We start from the raw sequence: 17,840 nt of genomic DNA, 5'->3' as shown, positions 1-17,840 counted from the left end.
GCAGGATCCTCTCCAATGTGCTATGGACATTTGACTGTTATTGGACATAAGAGCAGCATTAATAAAGGTTGTGGGGAGGAGGTGGCACTAAGAGGGAGAGGAGCCTTTAAAAAGGGGAGACCATGATAGATAGGGTTAGATCTGCATGAGCCTGAGTGCTGTTCGGCTTGATCGAGAGTTGCCCAAGTGATAGTATTACAAGTGGCGAGGGGACCAGCAGGTTCAATTCAGGAAGATATAGAAAGCATCGAGTGCCATCGGAGGGCACCCTCGTGGGGGCTACAATTGCAGTGGTACCGAAGTACAGGCCTACAACACTTTAGTGTACTAAGAGCTCCCACGGCATGCTGGCACCATCACAAAGCCAACCTGCCCAGGATTTGGTGGCTCACTCTCTGACACTGATACACACCTGTGCAGCGTTACTGTTAATTGTATATTATATGCATGTTGTATGCTGAGTATAGTGATCCTTTGCTGAGGATCACAGGGTTCTTGAGAGTGGACAGTGAGTACATAAAGGCAACTGTAACACACACACACTGTGTTCTTATTTCCTGCGATCTGTCCGTAGGCCGCGTGGGGCATATTAAGTATCCCTGAGGGACTCAGGGTCCCACCTCAGCATCAGGTATAAGTCTGGGGCCTAAAAGTAGAGGGGTAACACATTATATAACAGTGTTATGTTTATCATTTCTTTTCAGCTGTGCATTGCCCAACACTTTCACCACTATCATCAACAATGGGGTCTCAATGGCTGAATTCAAAACAACAATTTTTGCCTTGGTTGATACAGCTGTTGTGTATCTGCACTGCAGACTGTATGTTTGCAAGGAAACTGATCCAGGAACTTGCAAAACGGTATGCAAATATTTAATTTATCTGCCCACGCACACAAAGGGCTTTCTACCCCCTTCTCTTATAACTCATGACTCTCTCCCCCGCTCTACCCCTTTCTCTTTCTATACCCCGTTCTTTCTTCCCACTTATCTCTACCCTTCTTTTTCTCTAACGCCTCTTCACTCTTACCCCACCTCTCTCTACAAATCTCCTTCCCCTCCATTTTCTCTTTACCTCTCCCCTCGCTCCCTGCTCCTCTCTTTCACTTCCTCTCTCTCTCACTCCTTCCTGTCACCCCTCCCCCTCTCTCACACATTCCATCTCCTCTGTCTCTCCCCATCTCTGGGACCTATTCAGGTAGCTTCAATAAATAACAGTTATCAACAGTTTTGAGCACTTTTTAAGCGAGTTTGCATGTCTACCTATTCAGAGAGCGCAGATAACGTACCAAACTCGCTAGAAAACTGCTTCTTCCCGATCAGTAGAACTCTCGCTCAGGCAAACCAAGCGGTAGCTCCAAAAATGCTCAAACGCGCATTTTTTGAGAAATCTAACTATTCGGGTAGCTCCGAGATTGGCTGCAATTCACAAATTCTGATCTCGCCACCTGAAAGGGGAGGGAGGGATTGTTGGTTGGGTGGCCACTGCTTGACAATGTGGCTATCTGTGACCCATTGAGGGCATAGATTTCCACAGTGACAATCAATAGATTAAATGGCTAGAGTATTTTTGTTTTATAGTGATGTGTTTTTAATAGTAATGTGTTTTATTGTATTGCACTGTAATGATTATTTGAAAGCGCAAAAGTGCTATTAACCATCTTTGGCAAATAACACTGTTGCCCATTCCTGTGTGCTGTTGGTGGTTGATGGGGTGGGTGAAGGGGGCAGTTGCCCTGGGGAGGATGGTTAGGCCTCACAGTGGGGGTTAACCCCTTCATGACCTTAGCGGTACAACCGCTAAGGTAAGGGAGGGGTTAATCCCTCCCGAGAGGCCTAATCCCCCACCCTGGATCAACTATAACCTTCACACACACCCTCTACCCCCAACCAACCGGATAGTGGCGGTTAACCCCCTCATTACCGGTAATGAAGCTCTGTTTTTATTTTACATTTATTAACACAGTATAGAAGCAGGGGGTGTCTGGACCTGAACCGCATTAATTTCAGGTCCAGGGACCCCCTGCTTGTTTATGTACAAGCCCGGTATGGGGTGCCGGTATCTCTGGCAAGTTTAATTCTCCCAAGTCACGTGACCAGGACATTTAAACTTTGCGGAGATACGGCACCTCATACTTGGGCCTGTACCCTGGGAAGCAGGGGGTCCCCGGACCTGAAATGAATGGTGGTCAGGTTCAGAAACCCCCTGCTTCAGTAATATGTTAATAAAATAAAACAAAAAAAAACAGTGTGATCGCCTGTAAGAGATGTGCAGGGAGATGCAGCTCTCTCTGTGCAGGGAGATCGCCTGTAAGAGCTGTGCAGGGAGATGCAGTTCTCTCTGTGCAGGGAGAATGCCTGTAAGAGCTGTGCAGGGAGATGCAGTGCTCTCTGTGCAGGGAGATTACCTGTAAGAGCTGTGCAGGGAGATGCAGTTCTCTCTGTGCAGGGAGAACGCCTGTAAGAGCTGTGCAGGAAGATGCAGCTCTCTCTGTGCAGGGAGAATGCCTGTAAGAGATGTGCAGGGTATTCTGGAGGCCAGGGTCATGTGTAGGATGATTAGCCCAGATGGTTTCAACTCGGCCCTCTTTTCAAAGCACAACAAGTCCTGTATCTTTTCTTCACTTTATTTGGGGAAAGCAGCATAAAAGACAGGCACTTGTGAAGAGATGTTGGTGTTTAGATAATGTCTCTCTGTGGGTGCTTTGTAGTTAAGGACAGGTGAAAAGGGTAATCCTGCCACTAGAGCAGTTACAGCAGGGTACTCACTCAGCCAGTGGTGAAGGTGGAAAAGGAAGACCCAATGTATGCTGGGTAGCAAGATAGCCTGGGGACATACGATCTGTGGGCAGAGCAGAGGGGGAGAAAGCAGACTAGCTCATTTGAGAGAAAGGCTGGGGCTGCTATAGCAACTCACTGAAATGTCTAAGGGAGCCACAACAAGTAGCAATAATGTTGCATTTCTGATACAGCAAGCTGCTGGGACAGGGGAAATAACACTGTCTATCACACGGGCACTGTGTGTGTGCACAGGGCAAAACACATGCAGCTGGGAATGAGAAACTGACGGGCAGAACTGCAAGGAAGGGTGGGGGGGTGAAACAGAAATGTAGTTCTTGTTCCATGACACTCCCCGTCTGGTATCTGGAGATACCACTATATTCTAGATATATGTGGAACATATGTGCAATATAACATAACATAACAGTGCAAAGTTCATGTACAAATAACGAGGTGATACCGGCCAGTACCACTGGCATTGAAATCCCTTGGCAAAGTCTTTTAGCAAAGGATGTTGGGTGGATGAACCGGTCCAGGTTAGCTGGGTTCATCGCGATGTCTTTCTGTGAAAGTCTCTGGCACTGTTTCCTTTCAACTTCGTGAGAGAACAGTCCCTTTGACTCTGTAGTTTTCTCTACAGAGTGCATCACCTCGTGGATGTGCCAGTCGTGGTAGTTTGTCACCCTATCACCTGGCGTTTGGCGGAAGGAGATGGCCTTTGGCTCCTTGCAGAAGCGGATCAACGCCCCTGGAAGACTGGTTGTCAAGTCTGGTCCAGTGAGTAGTGCCCCGTTTGGAGAGGCTTCCTGGTGCTGAGCATTGGAGCTGAACGTTACCCAGATCTGGCTGGTTTTCTGACGGTGGTGAACACCAGATGATGGGAGGTGCCGGCATTTTTTACCTTCCTTCAGTGAAGGCGCTGGCTCTGCGTGTCCGCTAGGGAATCTCTTCCGCGTGAAGACCACAATTTGATTCTTGGTCTCCGGCTCCCTTTGTGGGTAGCGGCGGAGCGAAGTGAGCCTAGAGATGGCAAGTTCTCTATCGTTCGGGAGGCGTCTTCTTGGTGAACGGAATGGTAGCGGGTTCACCCAACTGCCCGGTCCGTCTTTGACGAGCTTCTTGACTGTTAACCTCAGGAATCCTCTATCTTCCCTCGATGGTGTTTGCTTGTCGTCGTCCCTTGTTGTCTGGAACGCTGTGCACCGTAGGTCATCGGTGCATTTCTCTTGCACGAGAACGTCTCCACGTAATTTGGTGAAACGCTTTTGTGTCTCTTTGTTGACTGCTTGATACTCTGTGGAGAGGAACGACTGTACGTCTTAGCCGTGCCATTGCTCGCGAGAGGATCGTCCGATTGTTTGTCTTTTGGACGATCCCTTTGTCGGTCACCTATGGGAGGTTACTCTCTTCCTTCAGTGGACTCGACTCGTCATCCTTGGTTATCTGAACCGCTAAGCATCCTAGGCCATTGTCACATTCCCCCGATGTGAGGATGTTTTTGTTGATCTCAGGGGTATGACCTTGTCTTTTCTCTTCACTTGGCCCTTCTCTCACTTGGAGATGGCCAAGACCTGGTTCAGAGAGAGATGTGTGCCCACATTCTGTTACCACTGTTCTGCGGGCGTCAACATAGTCTTGTCCGTGCTCTTTGTCAGTGCACGCGTTGCCCACTATCACCCATCCTAGGTCAAGTCTTTGGGCGTATGGCGCGTTGTGGGGTCCGTTATGCTGTTTACGGACTTTATGTACCCTCATGATGTCCCTACCGAGCAGCAGCAAGATCTTGGCGCCTTGTTCTACCTGCAGGATGTAGTTGGCTATTCCTCTGAGGTGCGGGTAATGGCGTGCCACATCTGGTGTGGGAATCTCGTCCCTGTTTGTGGCCATGTGGTTGCACTTGATGAGTGTGGGGAGAGCTATCTTCACTCTGTTATCCACCGAACGTATTACGTAACCGCTTGCTCTTCTCCCTGTTGACTCAGGTGACCCTGCACAGGTTCTGAGGGTGTAGGGTGAGGCATTGTCTTGTAAGTTGAACAAGTTGAAGAACTCCGTCTTCGCCAATGATCTGTTGCTTTGGTCGTCGAGGATTGCATACATCCGAATAGCCTTCTCAGGTTGTCCTTGGGGGTGCACTGCGACAAGGCATATTTTGGAGCAGGACATTTTGTCGCTTTCTTTTCTGCAAACCTCGGTACTCTGAGATGTGACGGATGTTGGCTCTCCTTCTCCTTCCTCCCCGCCATGCTCTGCTACGGAGGATGGGTTGTTGAGCTGGTGGAGTGTCAGCGCCTCTGGGTGTAACGATGTCACGTGCTTGTCACTTTCGCACACTGTACATTTAATTTCTTCTTTACAGTCTTTGAATAAAGGAGTTGTGGAAGCACAACATTTGAAACAAGCTCCCCATTCCCTGAGTAAGTTCTTTTGCTCCTCTATGGGTTTCATTCTGAATCCGATACAGTTGTTAAGCGGATGCGGCCTTTTGTGTATAGGGCATTCTTTGTTAAGGTCCCTTGGTTCCTTGTCTCCAGCGACCGACTAATCGGGAGTAGTTTGGCTCGTGGGAGGCACGTCCGTCCTGTGGCCCGAGATGGGTGTTTGGGTGTTACCGTATCAAAGCCACTGGTCTCTCAGTCTGCTTGCACTGTGTGTGGTTTGCGCACCTAAGATGAAACTGGGATTGTTCCTTGTCCTTGCCGCTTCGCGAATGAAGCTCAAGAAGAATGAGAATGGGGGGAAGGCGACTTGCTTCTCCCTTTTGTATTTGGAGCCTTGTGAAAACCATTTTTCTTGGAGGTTGTAGGGTAGCTTCTCCAGGATGGGTCTCACTCCACGAGCTGAGTCCAAGACGTTGAGACCTGTTAAGGAATGGTCTTTCCTTGCAAACTCCAGCTCTTGCAGCAGGTCCCCGAGCTCTCGTAACTTCGAGTAGTCTTTAGTTGTGATCTTGGGGAAGCTGTCGACTCTTTTGAAGAGCGAATCCTTGACTGCTTCGGGGCTACCGTAGCACTCTTCTAGCCTTTCCCACACTAGGTCCAGACCTACTTGGGGTTGGTTTGCGTTTCCCGCCCAAAGTCTCTTCGCGTGCTCCCTGGATTCGTTCCCCAGGAACTTGAATAGCAGGTTGAGCTCCTCCCTTGCTGAGAAGTCCAAGCTGTTGATTGCGTCTTTGAACGTGAACTTCCACGGCCGGTAGTTCTCAGGGCGGTCGTCGAAGCTGATGAGTCCTGTTTGCACCAGGTCACGCCGGATCATGTACTTGGCTATGTCTGTCAGGCCTGAGGCATCGGTGGGTTGGTCGCGTTCTGAGGTAGTTGCTGGGAGGGTCCGTGCGGTCGCCTCTTCCTTGGCATGGACGCGTGGTGGCCGCTGGTCGGTGTGAGGGGCTGTGTTCTCCCGTGTGGGTGTACCTGGATTGCGAGCCTGTTGTGGTGCATCCGTGTGCGCGCTGGCGTGTGGATCACTGTTGCGGCTGTGGCTATCCCAGGCAGCATGTTCCACTGAAGGAGCAGCGTCTTCTCCTCGTGGAGCTAGCAAGTCTTCGGTGTCTGTGGAGTCACTCCCTCCGTGTTGAGATGGTGCGCTGGTGTTTACACTGAAGAGGCTCCTTACGTAGTCTTCAGTGCGTTGGATTGGATCCTCTGAGGCTATCCGTCTGTATGGTTGCTCCCCGCCGTCCTGTTGCGCGGCTGCTTCTAGGACTTCAGCTTGGGCTATGGCGGCGGCTTCCTTCTCTTGATTAAGTGCCTCTAGTTCCGCATCAAATTCGGCTTTCCTACGCGTAGTGGCTGCGGCAGTAGCGGCAGTAGCGGCGGTAGCAGTGGCGGCATTAGCGGCGGCTGTCTGCTCCTCCTCTTCTATGCACGCTCTTCATGCTCTTACGGCTGCCTCTCTCCTACTATATTCGGCCCTGGCACGTGTGGCCTCTGCGGCGGCTCGCGCCTTGGTAGCGTTTGTGCTTGCGCTGGATGCGTTAGATTGCGCTGATCTTGCTGACCTTGATGAATGCAAACAAAAAAACGGGCGCTTACCTTAGGGTGTTAGTACAGGGTGGAGGGTACAGTATAATACTTATTCCAAACCATTACATGTGAGCTTTCACAGTGGAATCCGTGAGTTGCAGTAAGTTCCTCTGCTCAACCCCAGGAAGGGGTATCCACACCCTCAGAGTATATGGGAACGAAGAAAAAAGGGGGAGCAAAGGATTAGAAGAAAACACACCTATAACAACAGTGCTGAGATGACCTGATAAAATACTGATCAATATCCTAAATAGAAGTGTGGTATATGAATTAACAATTGTTGGTAGTCAAATACTCACACGGCCCTGTGTGAGCAAATGTACATAGGGGTATCTTGCAGCTAGAACTTCTTCTCGTCCCAAGTGGTTGGTTAGATTCGGATGGGAATGGGGGGAGAGGTTAAAATGGTGACAACCATATATTACTTACACGGCCATGTGTAAGCTCAATCCCTTGAGAGGTTACTGTGGTGTGCCTCTGATAGACCCGTCCGCGGTGATACCAGTGGTACCGTGTACTCAGCTGCACGTTCTAATCCTCCTTCCCTCCCGGTTCAGGTTACTGTGGTGTGCCTCTGATAGACCCGTCCGCGGTGATACCAGTGGTACCGTGTACTCATTCACACGTTCTAATCCTCCTTCCCTCCCGGTTCAGCAAACGGGGATGGGTGAGGTAAGATGATAGCAGGGGGTCAGTGGTATTCTTTAGATAGATAAAAGTTTATTACATATAAAATAGAAGAAATACACTCATATAATATTGTTAAAACCCCGTTGTACTCTCGTTGTCGTGGTAGCAAGTCGCCCTCCTACTGTGCTGTCTTCCGCGTCCGGGTTCAGAAGCGATGGGAGCAGCTGAGTACACGGTACCACTGGCATCACCGCGGATGGGCACACCACAGTAACCTCTCAAGGGATTGAGCTTACACATGGCCGTGTAAGTAATATATGGTTGTCACCATTTTAACCTCTCCCCCCATTCCCATCCGAATCTAACCAACCACTTGGGACAAGTAGAAGTTCTAGCTGCAAGATACCCCTATATACATTTGCTCACACAGGGCCGTGTGAGTATTTGACTACCAACAATTGTTAATTCATATACCACACTTCTATTTAGGATATTGATCAGTATTTTATTAGGTCATCTCAGCACTGTTGTTATAGGTGTGTTTTCTTCTAATCCTTTGCTCCCCCTTTTTTCTTCGTGATGAATGCCTGGATGTGCATGAGCGCTGCGATGCGGTCTCCTGCAAAAGGTCCTTTCGTCTACTCTCAGCCTCCGTGATAGTGGTTCGCACGCGGCTGTCTCGTGTCAGGTCAATGTTACTCTGTAAGTCTCTTTCTTGTAGGCTTTCGCTGGTGGTGGCCCTGGTCAGGTAAGTAATGTATGCCTCTGACAGCTCTTGATAACGCGAGTGATCAGTCCTTAATTGCGTTATTGCCTGCTCGAGCTGTTGCGCATAGTTGCAAACACTAGTAACATTGCGTATTCCCAGTGTGGTTGTTTCCCAGGCCAACTCTAATTTAGCGCGGTGCGCTTCCATGTCAGTCTCATATTTTTCGCGGGCCTTTTGTGTCAGTGTGACTGTCCATTTAGGCCTTGCGTCTGCCTGCGCCTGTTGCAGTTGCGCAGCGGTCTCTGTGTCTGAGTGATCACTCTCCTGCGTGATATCTGGAGAGGCTCTGAGTTTTGCCATGCTGTAGGTATGTGTAGGCCTTTAGCCAGTGCGTGTGGTGTGCGGTCTTTTACCTGTGTCAGCGATGGGCGACTGTCTCAGATGATGCCGAGCGGTGTCCTGCAGCGTACAGCGTAGGGGTAGCTGTACTCACAGGTGTCCGGTGGCTCTGACCCGTGTCCTGGTGGGTGTTCGGTAGTGTGGCCCTTGATGGCGCTAGCCGTGGGGACGTGCGCAGGGTAAGGTGAGATGGTAATCCCTCACTATGGAGCTGTGCAGAGGGTGAACTCAGACAGAGAAAGGCAATCAGGTTTTGTGTAAGAAGCACTGTCTGTCTGCAAGGCTGCTGCCCTGTGTGCAAGGTTGTTTGCTGGCTGTGTCCAGTGTGAATCTGATTGCTTATTTGTAAGGCTGCAGGCTGTGTGCAGTTTGCTGTATAAAGCTTGCTGCCCTGTCTGGCAGTGTAAAGCTGCTGCTGTTAGAAAGGCTGCTCTGTGTTATCATAAAGTCTAGAGTAGCAGCTCCTGTAAGTGTCTGTAAGGCACACGGTATCCTTTTCACTATTCTGGAGGCCAGGGTCATGTGTAGGATGATTAGCCCAGATAGTTTCAACTCGGCCCTCTTTTCAAAGCACAAGTCCTGTATCTTTTCTTCTCTTTATTTGGGGAAAGCAGCATAAAAGACAGGCACTTGTGAAGAGATGTTGGTGTTTAGATAATGTCTTTCTGTGGGTGCTTTGTAGTTAAGGACAGGTGAAAAGGGTAATCCTGCCACTAGAGCAGTTACAGCAGGGTACTCACTCAGCCAGTGGTCAAGGTGGAAAAGGAAGTCCCAATGCATGCTGGGTAGCAAGATAGCCTGGGGACATACCATCTGTGGGCAGAGCAGAGGGGGAGAAAGCAGACTAGCTCATTTGAGAGAAAGGCTGGGGCTGCTATAGCAACTCACTGAAATGTCTAAGGGAGCCACAACATGTAGCAATAATGTTGCATTTCTGATACAGCAAGCTGCTGGGACAGGGGAAATAACACTGTGTCTATCACACGGGCACTGTGTGTGTGCACAGGGCAAAACACATGCAGCTGGAAATGAGAAACTGACGGGCAGAACTGCAAGGAGGGGGGGGGGGGGGGGTGAAACAGAAATGTAGTTCTTGTTCCATGACACAGGGAGATGCAGTTCTCTCTGTGCAGGGAGAATGCCTGTAAGAGCTGTGCAGGGAGATGCAGTTCTCTCTGAGCAGCTCTGACAGATTGAATGGAGATCGAACGGGCAGAACTCGATCGGTTCGGCATTTCCCTACCAAACGGTATCTGGCTTGCGATAACACTTTCTGAATACCGTGATAACACAAATGGCAGACTGGTCATTGGAACATGCCAACCCAATTGATATGGCAGTGATCTTATCGGAGCTACCTGAACAGGCTCCTCTATCTTTCCCTCTCTTTCTCCACATTTCTCTACTTCTTCCCCCACTGTCTCTCACACTCTCCCTTTCCCTTTTCTCTCCCCCTCTCTCTATCCCTCTACTGCTGTCTCTCATTCCTCCCCATCTCATTATCCCCCCTCTCTTCCTCTCTCTCCAATTCTCTTTCTCTCTCGCTCCCCTTCCTTCTCTCTCAGCCCCCCAGCTATTGCTCTCTATCTCTCCTAATCTCTTTCCCTCTCCGTTCACTCTTTCCCTCGCCCCTCTCTTTTTCTATCACTCTCCCCTCTATCCCACTCCCCCTCTCTCTATTTCCCTCCTCTTTCTCTCACGCCCCCTCTCTCATTCACTCTCCTCTCTCTATTTCCCTCCTCTTTCTCTCATGCCCCCTCTCTCATTCACTCCCCTCTCGATCTTTCTCTCCCCTCCCTCACTCCCCCTCTCTCATTCCCTCTTGTCACCCCTCTCTCACACACCCTCCTGTGACCCACTCTCTCCTCTCTCTCCTCTCTCCCCCACACTCTCCCCTTCTCTATCTCTCCCCATTTCCGTCTCTCTCCCAATTTCCCTCTCTCTCCCCCTCTTTCCTCCCCCAATATCTCTACCTCTTTCTCTCTGACCCTCTCACTTTCCTTCTCCCCTCTCTCGCTCCCCCTTTCCCTATCTTTCTCCCCATCGCACTCTCTCCCCATCACGTCCCTCTTTCAACATCTCTCTCTCACTCTCTCTATCCTCTCCCTCTCTTTCTACCTCTACCCTCCTCCCCCCTCTCCTCCCATCTCTCTTCCCCCTCTCTATCCCCACTCTTTCTCCCCTCTCTCTCGCTCACTCCTGTGACCGTTCTCTCTCCCTCTCCACCCCCTCTCTCTGTCCTTCCTTCACCCTGCTCTCATCCCCTTTCTCTCTCTCTATATCTCTCCACTCATTCCCCTCTTTATCACTCTTCCATAACTCACCTTCTCTCTGTCCCCATCACTCTCCCCCCTCGCCTCTCTCCCCCCCCATCTTCTCCATCATCTCTCCTCCCTTGCGTTCTCTCCACCCCCCCACCTCTCTCATATTCACTCCCCTCTCACAGGACCAAATCTTTATTAAAATACCCTTCTGGATTTTCTGATGCAAAAAGAAGACTTGAGCCTGTGTTTCATTTATTATATATTTTTTTAATGAAAATATTTGTACAATAAAAAAAAATAGGGTTAAATATTTTAACAATTCTTGGCGTTTTTAAAACTTGCCGAGTTATAAATGGGTAGTTCCCAAATATACATGGCTGTCCTCATTTACGTGTTTTAGCACCATTTGGTGCATTATGGGGTTAGATAACTGTCTATTGCCTTCTTGGATAGCATTGCAATTTTGTTTTAAATAAAATATGTGAAAATAATGTCTTGGCTCAAATATATGTTAACCTTATTATGCTCATTCAATTGCATAACTGCTGAAACACTGTTGGTCCTGATGAAGGTCACTGAACTCTATATATTTTTTTGCTCTTGGAGAGTGGGGCAAGCAATCTCCCTTAGAAAACGAGCAAAAAAGTCATGACGTTCACTGAATGGCATAAGGGCTGGCGCTCTGGCATCATAAGGGCACTGACAAGACAGTGACCGAAGTCACCTAAGTCCCTTATTAGCACGCACTCATGGTCCACCAGTACATAGTATAGGAATATAAGTATCCACAGAGAAGACTCAGATACCCCACACATAGGGCTAACAATGGTGACGTTTGGCCTGCTAAAAACAGAAAATAACAAATCTTTAATAGAAGTGAGCGATATCTTATTTGTTGTATATATATCATAAGGGCACACCAAGGTTAACATGTATTTGAGCCATGTCAATATTTTCAAATATTTAATTACAAACTCAACTGCAATGCTATCCAAGAAGTTCAGAACTGAACAGAAGAGGAGGACAATCCTCTTCTGCTTGGATCATTAGTGGGTGTGTCACCACCGTGTGATTGCTATACTGGTACTCCGGAGCCACCTGGCTTCCGACATCACACGGGTTAAACAACTGTGGAATTAGTCTGGTATTTTCATAAACAATGACATTTTGGATATATACATGCCATTCCTACTTATTTTGCCTATTGTTGCAGAGCTGTGACAGTGTCCGTTCCGTAAGGAGTAGTGAGAAGGTTATATCCAGATATGCTTCTTATGGACCCTTATACCAAGCCAGCCGAACAACCAACTGTAAGTGATGAGCTTTTGAAAACTCAGCTTCGTGTGCATATCAAAGAAAATATATTTTTGATTTAATACTGTCTTTATAATAGCTTTCCTGTAGCCAATTAGGGGGAATTCACTAAGCTCTGTTTGGGCATTTTAATGACGTTGCATACAAAGCATGGTGTTAATATAAAGGCCTATTAGTGAAAATGATATGCAAGTGATATGCTTATTATATAAATGTTAGAATTTATTATAATCATACCCTATTCACTAATATATGATAATATTAGCAGGGGGGAACAACATAAGGTTAAATGTCATAGCTAAACTAGGCATTAGGTATGACTTGTTACCAAGTAAATACTTACAATAGCAGATAAAAGTTCACTTAAGCTGTATCCACTTTGTAATAAATTAACCTATTAGAGCCCGTGTCAAGCTAGCAATGGGCAACCCCAGACTAGCTGACCACTAAGAGCTACAAAATGGTTAATATATACATCAAACTACACTACAACTATTCCCCCTTGCCTACCAAAGAGGCAAGTCAGGTAGGTACTGTTTGGCAATGCCTTACAAACCTTTATGGAAGGTAAAGGGTTAACTCCTACCAGCTGGGGTGCCAACGCCAAATACCCCCCCCCCTCCATTCCACCCCACTTCACCTAATCCCCCCTCCCCCTCTATTAGAATGGCTGATAGCCTTATTAGCCAAAAGTGGCTAATAGCAGCGTAGCTAATTGCTCTGATGGGTCCACTCTGAGCAGGTAGAGATGAAAAGTATGCTGTGATAGTGGTGCTACCCATCAGCTGTGTTTTATCTCGCTGCTAGAGCTGCTGCTCTGAATATTAGAGGTTGTGGGTTCTGATGCTGTCAGGCCTGACGTGTCCTTCCCGGAAGAAGTGGCAAAAGAATAAGAAGGCCCATGGCAAAGATGGAATTACATCTGACACCTTGAAAGAAGCTGGGGAACAAGTAGAGAACATCCTTGCAAAAGTCTTTATGTCCTGCTTGAAGAACTAGAACATTTGAGAACAATGGAGCAATGTCGCAGTTATCCTCATGCACAAGAAAGGAGACCTCGAGAACTATAGACCACCAATCAGTCTACTTACAAGATTGTTATGAACTGCAACAAAGGTGATTTCTTGAAGTAATGAATACGATATACCACTCATTTTGGGTTTCGTTGACTATGAAAAGTGTTAAATTCTGTCTACACTTCAGCGGCTGAGCACTTTCAAATCCCTCGCTCAAAAGTCCCGCTCTCGGCTTCTCCGGCAATTTTTCAGTTATCTCCGGCACAGCCTCGGGGCACACCGTTTAATCCTCCTCCATGCAAGGATCAGGCTGAGACCTGAGACCTGGAACGCGATCGGCTCCCCCTTACATAGGTTCCCCACTGCCATAGGAAAGCATGGTAGACGGGGCAGTGACCAATGACAGTGTGGCTGCTGCACAGGTACAAATCAGGACATGAGGGCTCATCTGCTGGAAGTGGCACAGAGGCAAGTTAAAGGGCTTGGAGAGAAATATGAACGGGCCAATGGGAGCAGTGCCTACCAGCGGGGGCTTGGCAACGGCTTCCGCGACCGGCAGGATTTCCCCCACCGAAATGTCTGGGGGAATGGCCAGATGCTCCACTTTTTGGGCGTATGGCCCACCGGCCCGATCTCCGCCCCTGGCCACTCCATCTTTGTTCCCTGCACCTCTCCCTCCCGTCGCAGCAATAGCTAGTTCTCCGGATATACGGGCCGCACAAAGTGTTTCTCAGCCCCGCATGTGCAGAGACCGTGGCTATGCTTTACGTATGCACAATCACATTTTCTTACTTAGATACAGTTTAACACATACAGGAATAAAGAATTACAGTTACAGGGTGTGCAAGGGGCTATCGGGCATATTAAAATGGGTAGCTCCGGGGTTTGGTGGCCAGATGAGCCCCAGGAAAGGACATGCAGGAGCCACGGACTGGGATTAACCTTTATTATGCTGGTCCCTGGCCCCCTTTCTGTCAAAAGGATCACGAATCTCCATAAAGTTAGCTTAACGCAGAGTACTGGCGCCGGTATGAGCGGAGGATCCTTTTGGCTTTATACACAGCCTACATTTTAATTTCGGTTCCATTTGCTATATTTATACATGTCGCTCAGGACTTCACTCCATTTTGGGCGACCACTTTGCGAGTTTATATTTTCAGACAAATCTTTGATGTCTCACCTGTTCGCCTGCACTTAGAACTCTATTACATTAGTGTAGCGATTGTTGGTGACGCCCGTGTATGAAATTGGAGTGATGGCAGCATTTTGACACAAGCGTTAAGGGGCATGTTTGATACACATCTATATATCGTTTAGCCTATACGCCTGCTGCTGTTTTAAGCATTAGAAGGAGCGGTTTTGCCCAGAAATACTTTTTTTTGTTGTCTCTATACATATTAAAATGGACATATTAGACCTTTTCACTGAAATGTGCGTGTATTCCCCTTTGAGCGTTTGGTCCCACAAAAATAGAAGAGAATTGGAAATGGTTAAACAGAGGACTGTATTCTTTTGAGAGTTTTGTGATTTTCTGTGTTTTCAACAAAAATATTTTATGCACGGGCTGCACTGCGGATTTTTCTTCAGATGAAGAAGATATTCGTTCTGATCATGATACATACTCATGTTAAACATGGGATAAAGCAATAAGTGGTTTTGTTTTTGTGAAAGGAAATGGATCAGCCCTGAGAACAGAGCTGGAATAGTGGTTCTGTTTCCATAACATATGATCTAATTTAATATATGCCTAAAGCAGCGTGCAGTGGTCTATGCTAATTGTACATATATGTTGCTCTTCTAAGATGTCATATAATATGAAACAAATAAGACTCTTGTCGTGAAGAAGAGACCTGTGAGATTTCAGTAACTTTACACAGAATTTCCTCTATGAAGAATTCTTGTGTTGATCCATTAAACAGTATCACTACCTGACCCGAATCTACACCTGTGCTATGGCTACTAGAACTAGGAATTTGCCATTAACATAATATGACAAATTATTTTCAACAAAATGTTGCAAGTCTGTGTGAATGGTCTTTCAGATATTTATATTATCATGTTGTATGTCCATTTTTAACAGTGTTGCCTTTTCTTTTCATTTTCTAGCAATTACTCCACATCCCCCCAAGGAAAGCCCGCTGGGGCCAGGATACATCGCCCTTATTATTGTCGTCATCTTTGCATTTGTGGCTGGGGGGGCAGCTATTTTGGTTTTCTGGCACCAAAGAAGAACGGGGATATACAAGTTCAAAATCAACTTTCGGGAAGTTGGCTATCAAGTGTTCTATGGCTAGATACCGCAAAAGTAACAAGACACTTAAGCAAATCTCTATTCAACCTTTTAGATAATGGGTAACTGTACATTTTCAGTGCATATTACACTGTTTTATTTCTTCTCTGTATGCTTTGATGTTCAAATACATAGGTAGAGTTTATTGCAGAACGTTTTCTCATCAATGAATATTAATCTACATTAATATATAAAATAGGAGATTGAGGTCCAAATGTTAAGAGTAAAGATGTAGTTACCATTTTTTAAAGTGCGCTTAATGTAATGCCCTTAAATGCAGATTACCAACCTTTACCTAGCTGGTTTTGATTATATTTAAATGTTTATTTACAAAGGCCCAAAGCCTGCACTCGAGTGCTCACATTGAGGCACCTGCTGCTTTATTATCACTTTGTCCAATCCACTAGGCAGCACTGTACTGTTTTCCATGCAGACTACAAAGAAACTGATCAGAAAAAAGGCTTCTCAATCTTCTCAGGTATGGTTCTTTGGAGCTCTAATAATGATACAAAAAACAAAGTCCTAACAAAGGATTCCCCAGAAGGTGGAGAGCTAGGTAGGAAAACCCATGTAATGTGCACTCAAATACCCACTTTGAAAGTGTTTAGTTATTCTCGTGTTGAGATATACTAGGGGAATGGAATGCTGTAATGCATTATAAAAACGTTGTATGCATCAACGGAAGTCTATAAAATGCACACTCTGAGTAATGAATGAATCCCTACGACCTCTACATATACTACAAGGTTTTTATACTTTTTTTTGTCCCTGGATTATTTTAAACATGTACTGTACCATTAAAGATAACTTAATTTCAACAACCATGCTCAGCAGCATTAATTAGGGGACCATTTCATTTATCTTTTGCATTTATAATACCCATTGTTACATTACACATGGTATCTTCTCTGTGTGAAGTGCATGCCAGCATTCCATTCTCCTATTATATCTCAACACGAGAATAACTAAACACTGTCAAACTGGGTATTTGAGTGCACATTGCAGCGTCTTCCTACCTAGTGGAAAAAATGCAAAAGCATCCAGCAGCGCACTGCCCAAATGAAAGGGAAACCGGTGGTAAAAAAAGCGAAAAATCAATTTATTGCCCCATCAGCATAACAAAAGAGGAGGTGTAGACCCTCCTACGCATTTTGCACCAAATCAATGATAAAGCACATTTGGTGCGAAACGAGTAGGAGGGTCTACACCTACTCTTTTGTTATGCTGATGGGGCAATAAATAAATGTTTCACTTTTTTACCACCTGTTTCCCTTTCATTTGGGCAGTGCGCTGCTGGATGCTTTTTTTGCATTTTTTCTGCTGTATTGACCTTATATGTGGCTGGACAAGCCATCAAGGAATATTGTGTGGCTCTAGGAGTGGGTAAGTCATAAAGAAGACTTCTGGATCCATGACAAGAATTACTACAACCTTTGGTGAGTTTTTTCCTTTCTGGATTTTCACTACATTACTGCCTCCAATGAGGGGCAGTGAGGTGAGACTATCATTTTTTCTGTTACCTTCAGGAGACTAAGCAAGAAAAGTTGTTATTATTCACCTAGTAGTACACCCACTAATTTCAAGATAAGCCACTATTCCATATGATATATTGAAGGAGAATTAATGATTTTTTTTCTGGAACTGCTGGAGCACCCTCTACCCTATATAAGAAAGTCAAACCGCGCTCTTGCTTCCTAACAGGATCTCGTAGTGGATCAACTCTTCCCTCTTGCAGCTGATGTGATGTGAAGGCACCCCTCCTCCACAGGTCCTGTTGCAGGATGGCTCCAAACGCGGGCAATAGCAGGGAATGAAACACAAAAGCGCACCGAGGGTCAAGATTTAATTAAAACATGTTAGTAGTAGTAACAATAAAAACTTACATATAAGGGTAAGTACATCCAGTATTCAGGTGCAGAGGAAACAGTCCTGGTGGTGTCCTGGGCATAAAGAGATGGTGCAGAGGCTTACAAGGTAGACCTGCGCGCTGGGGCTGCCTGGCTCAGCACCATATAGTTCTTACTTCCAGGTTGCAGCTTCTCGCAGGACCCGTGAATAGTAGCCCGCCTCAAATGCCGGTTCCCCAGAGAAACTCACTCCGGCGTGCCGAAGGGTCTCTGGTTATTGATGGGACAGCTGGGGGTAGGTACACCTGTGGGCTGACTTCTAGCTGCACAGTAGGGCTTTTATTTTTTATTTTACTATTACTGTCTCCAATGAGGGGCAGTGAGGTGAGACTATCATTTTTTCTGTTACCTTCAGGAGACTAAGCAAGAAAAGTTGTTATTATTCACCTAGTAGTACACCCACTAATTTCAAGATAAGCCACTATTCCATATGATATATTGAAGGAGAATTAATGATTTTTTTTCTGGAACTGCTGGAGCACCCTCTACCCTATATAGTCTTCCTA

General features: G+C 46.7%; 1 protein-coding gene across 7 annotated transcripts in view; it reads left to right on the top strand.

The window, feature by feature from the left end:
- Window positions 1-16,435, top strand: part of UMODL1 (uromodulin like 1) — an 88,280-nt gene extending 71,845 nt beyond the window's left edge. For 5 of the 7 annotated variants that reach the window (XM_075593675.1, XM_075593676.1, XM_075593680.1 and 2 more), the window contains 3 exons: window positions 705-861; window positions 12,021-12,117; window positions 15,244-16,435. In XM_075593675.1, the coding sequence (XP_075449790.1) occupies window positions 705-861; window positions 12,021-12,117; window positions 15,244-15,431 (442 nt within the window). In that variant the 3' untranslated portion in view covers window positions 15,432-16,435. The remainder of the gene's footprint in view (window positions 1-704; window positions 862-12,020; window positions 12,118-15,243) is intronic. The other 2 variants (XM_075593681.1, XM_075593679.1) reach the window with 1 other exon arrangement.
- The last annotated feature ends 1,405 nt before the right edge of the window (window positions 16,436-17,840 follow it).

The sequence above is a fragment of the Ascaphus truei genome, chromosome 3, assembly GCF_040206685.1.
Source record: "Ascaphus truei isolate aAscTru1 chromosome 3, aAscTru1.hap1, whole genome shotgun sequence".
Lineage (NCBI taxonomy): Eukaryota > Metazoa > Chordata > Amphibia > Anura > Ascaphidae > Ascaphus > Ascaphus truei.
This window is presented reverse-complemented; position numbering and strand designations above follow the sequence as displayed.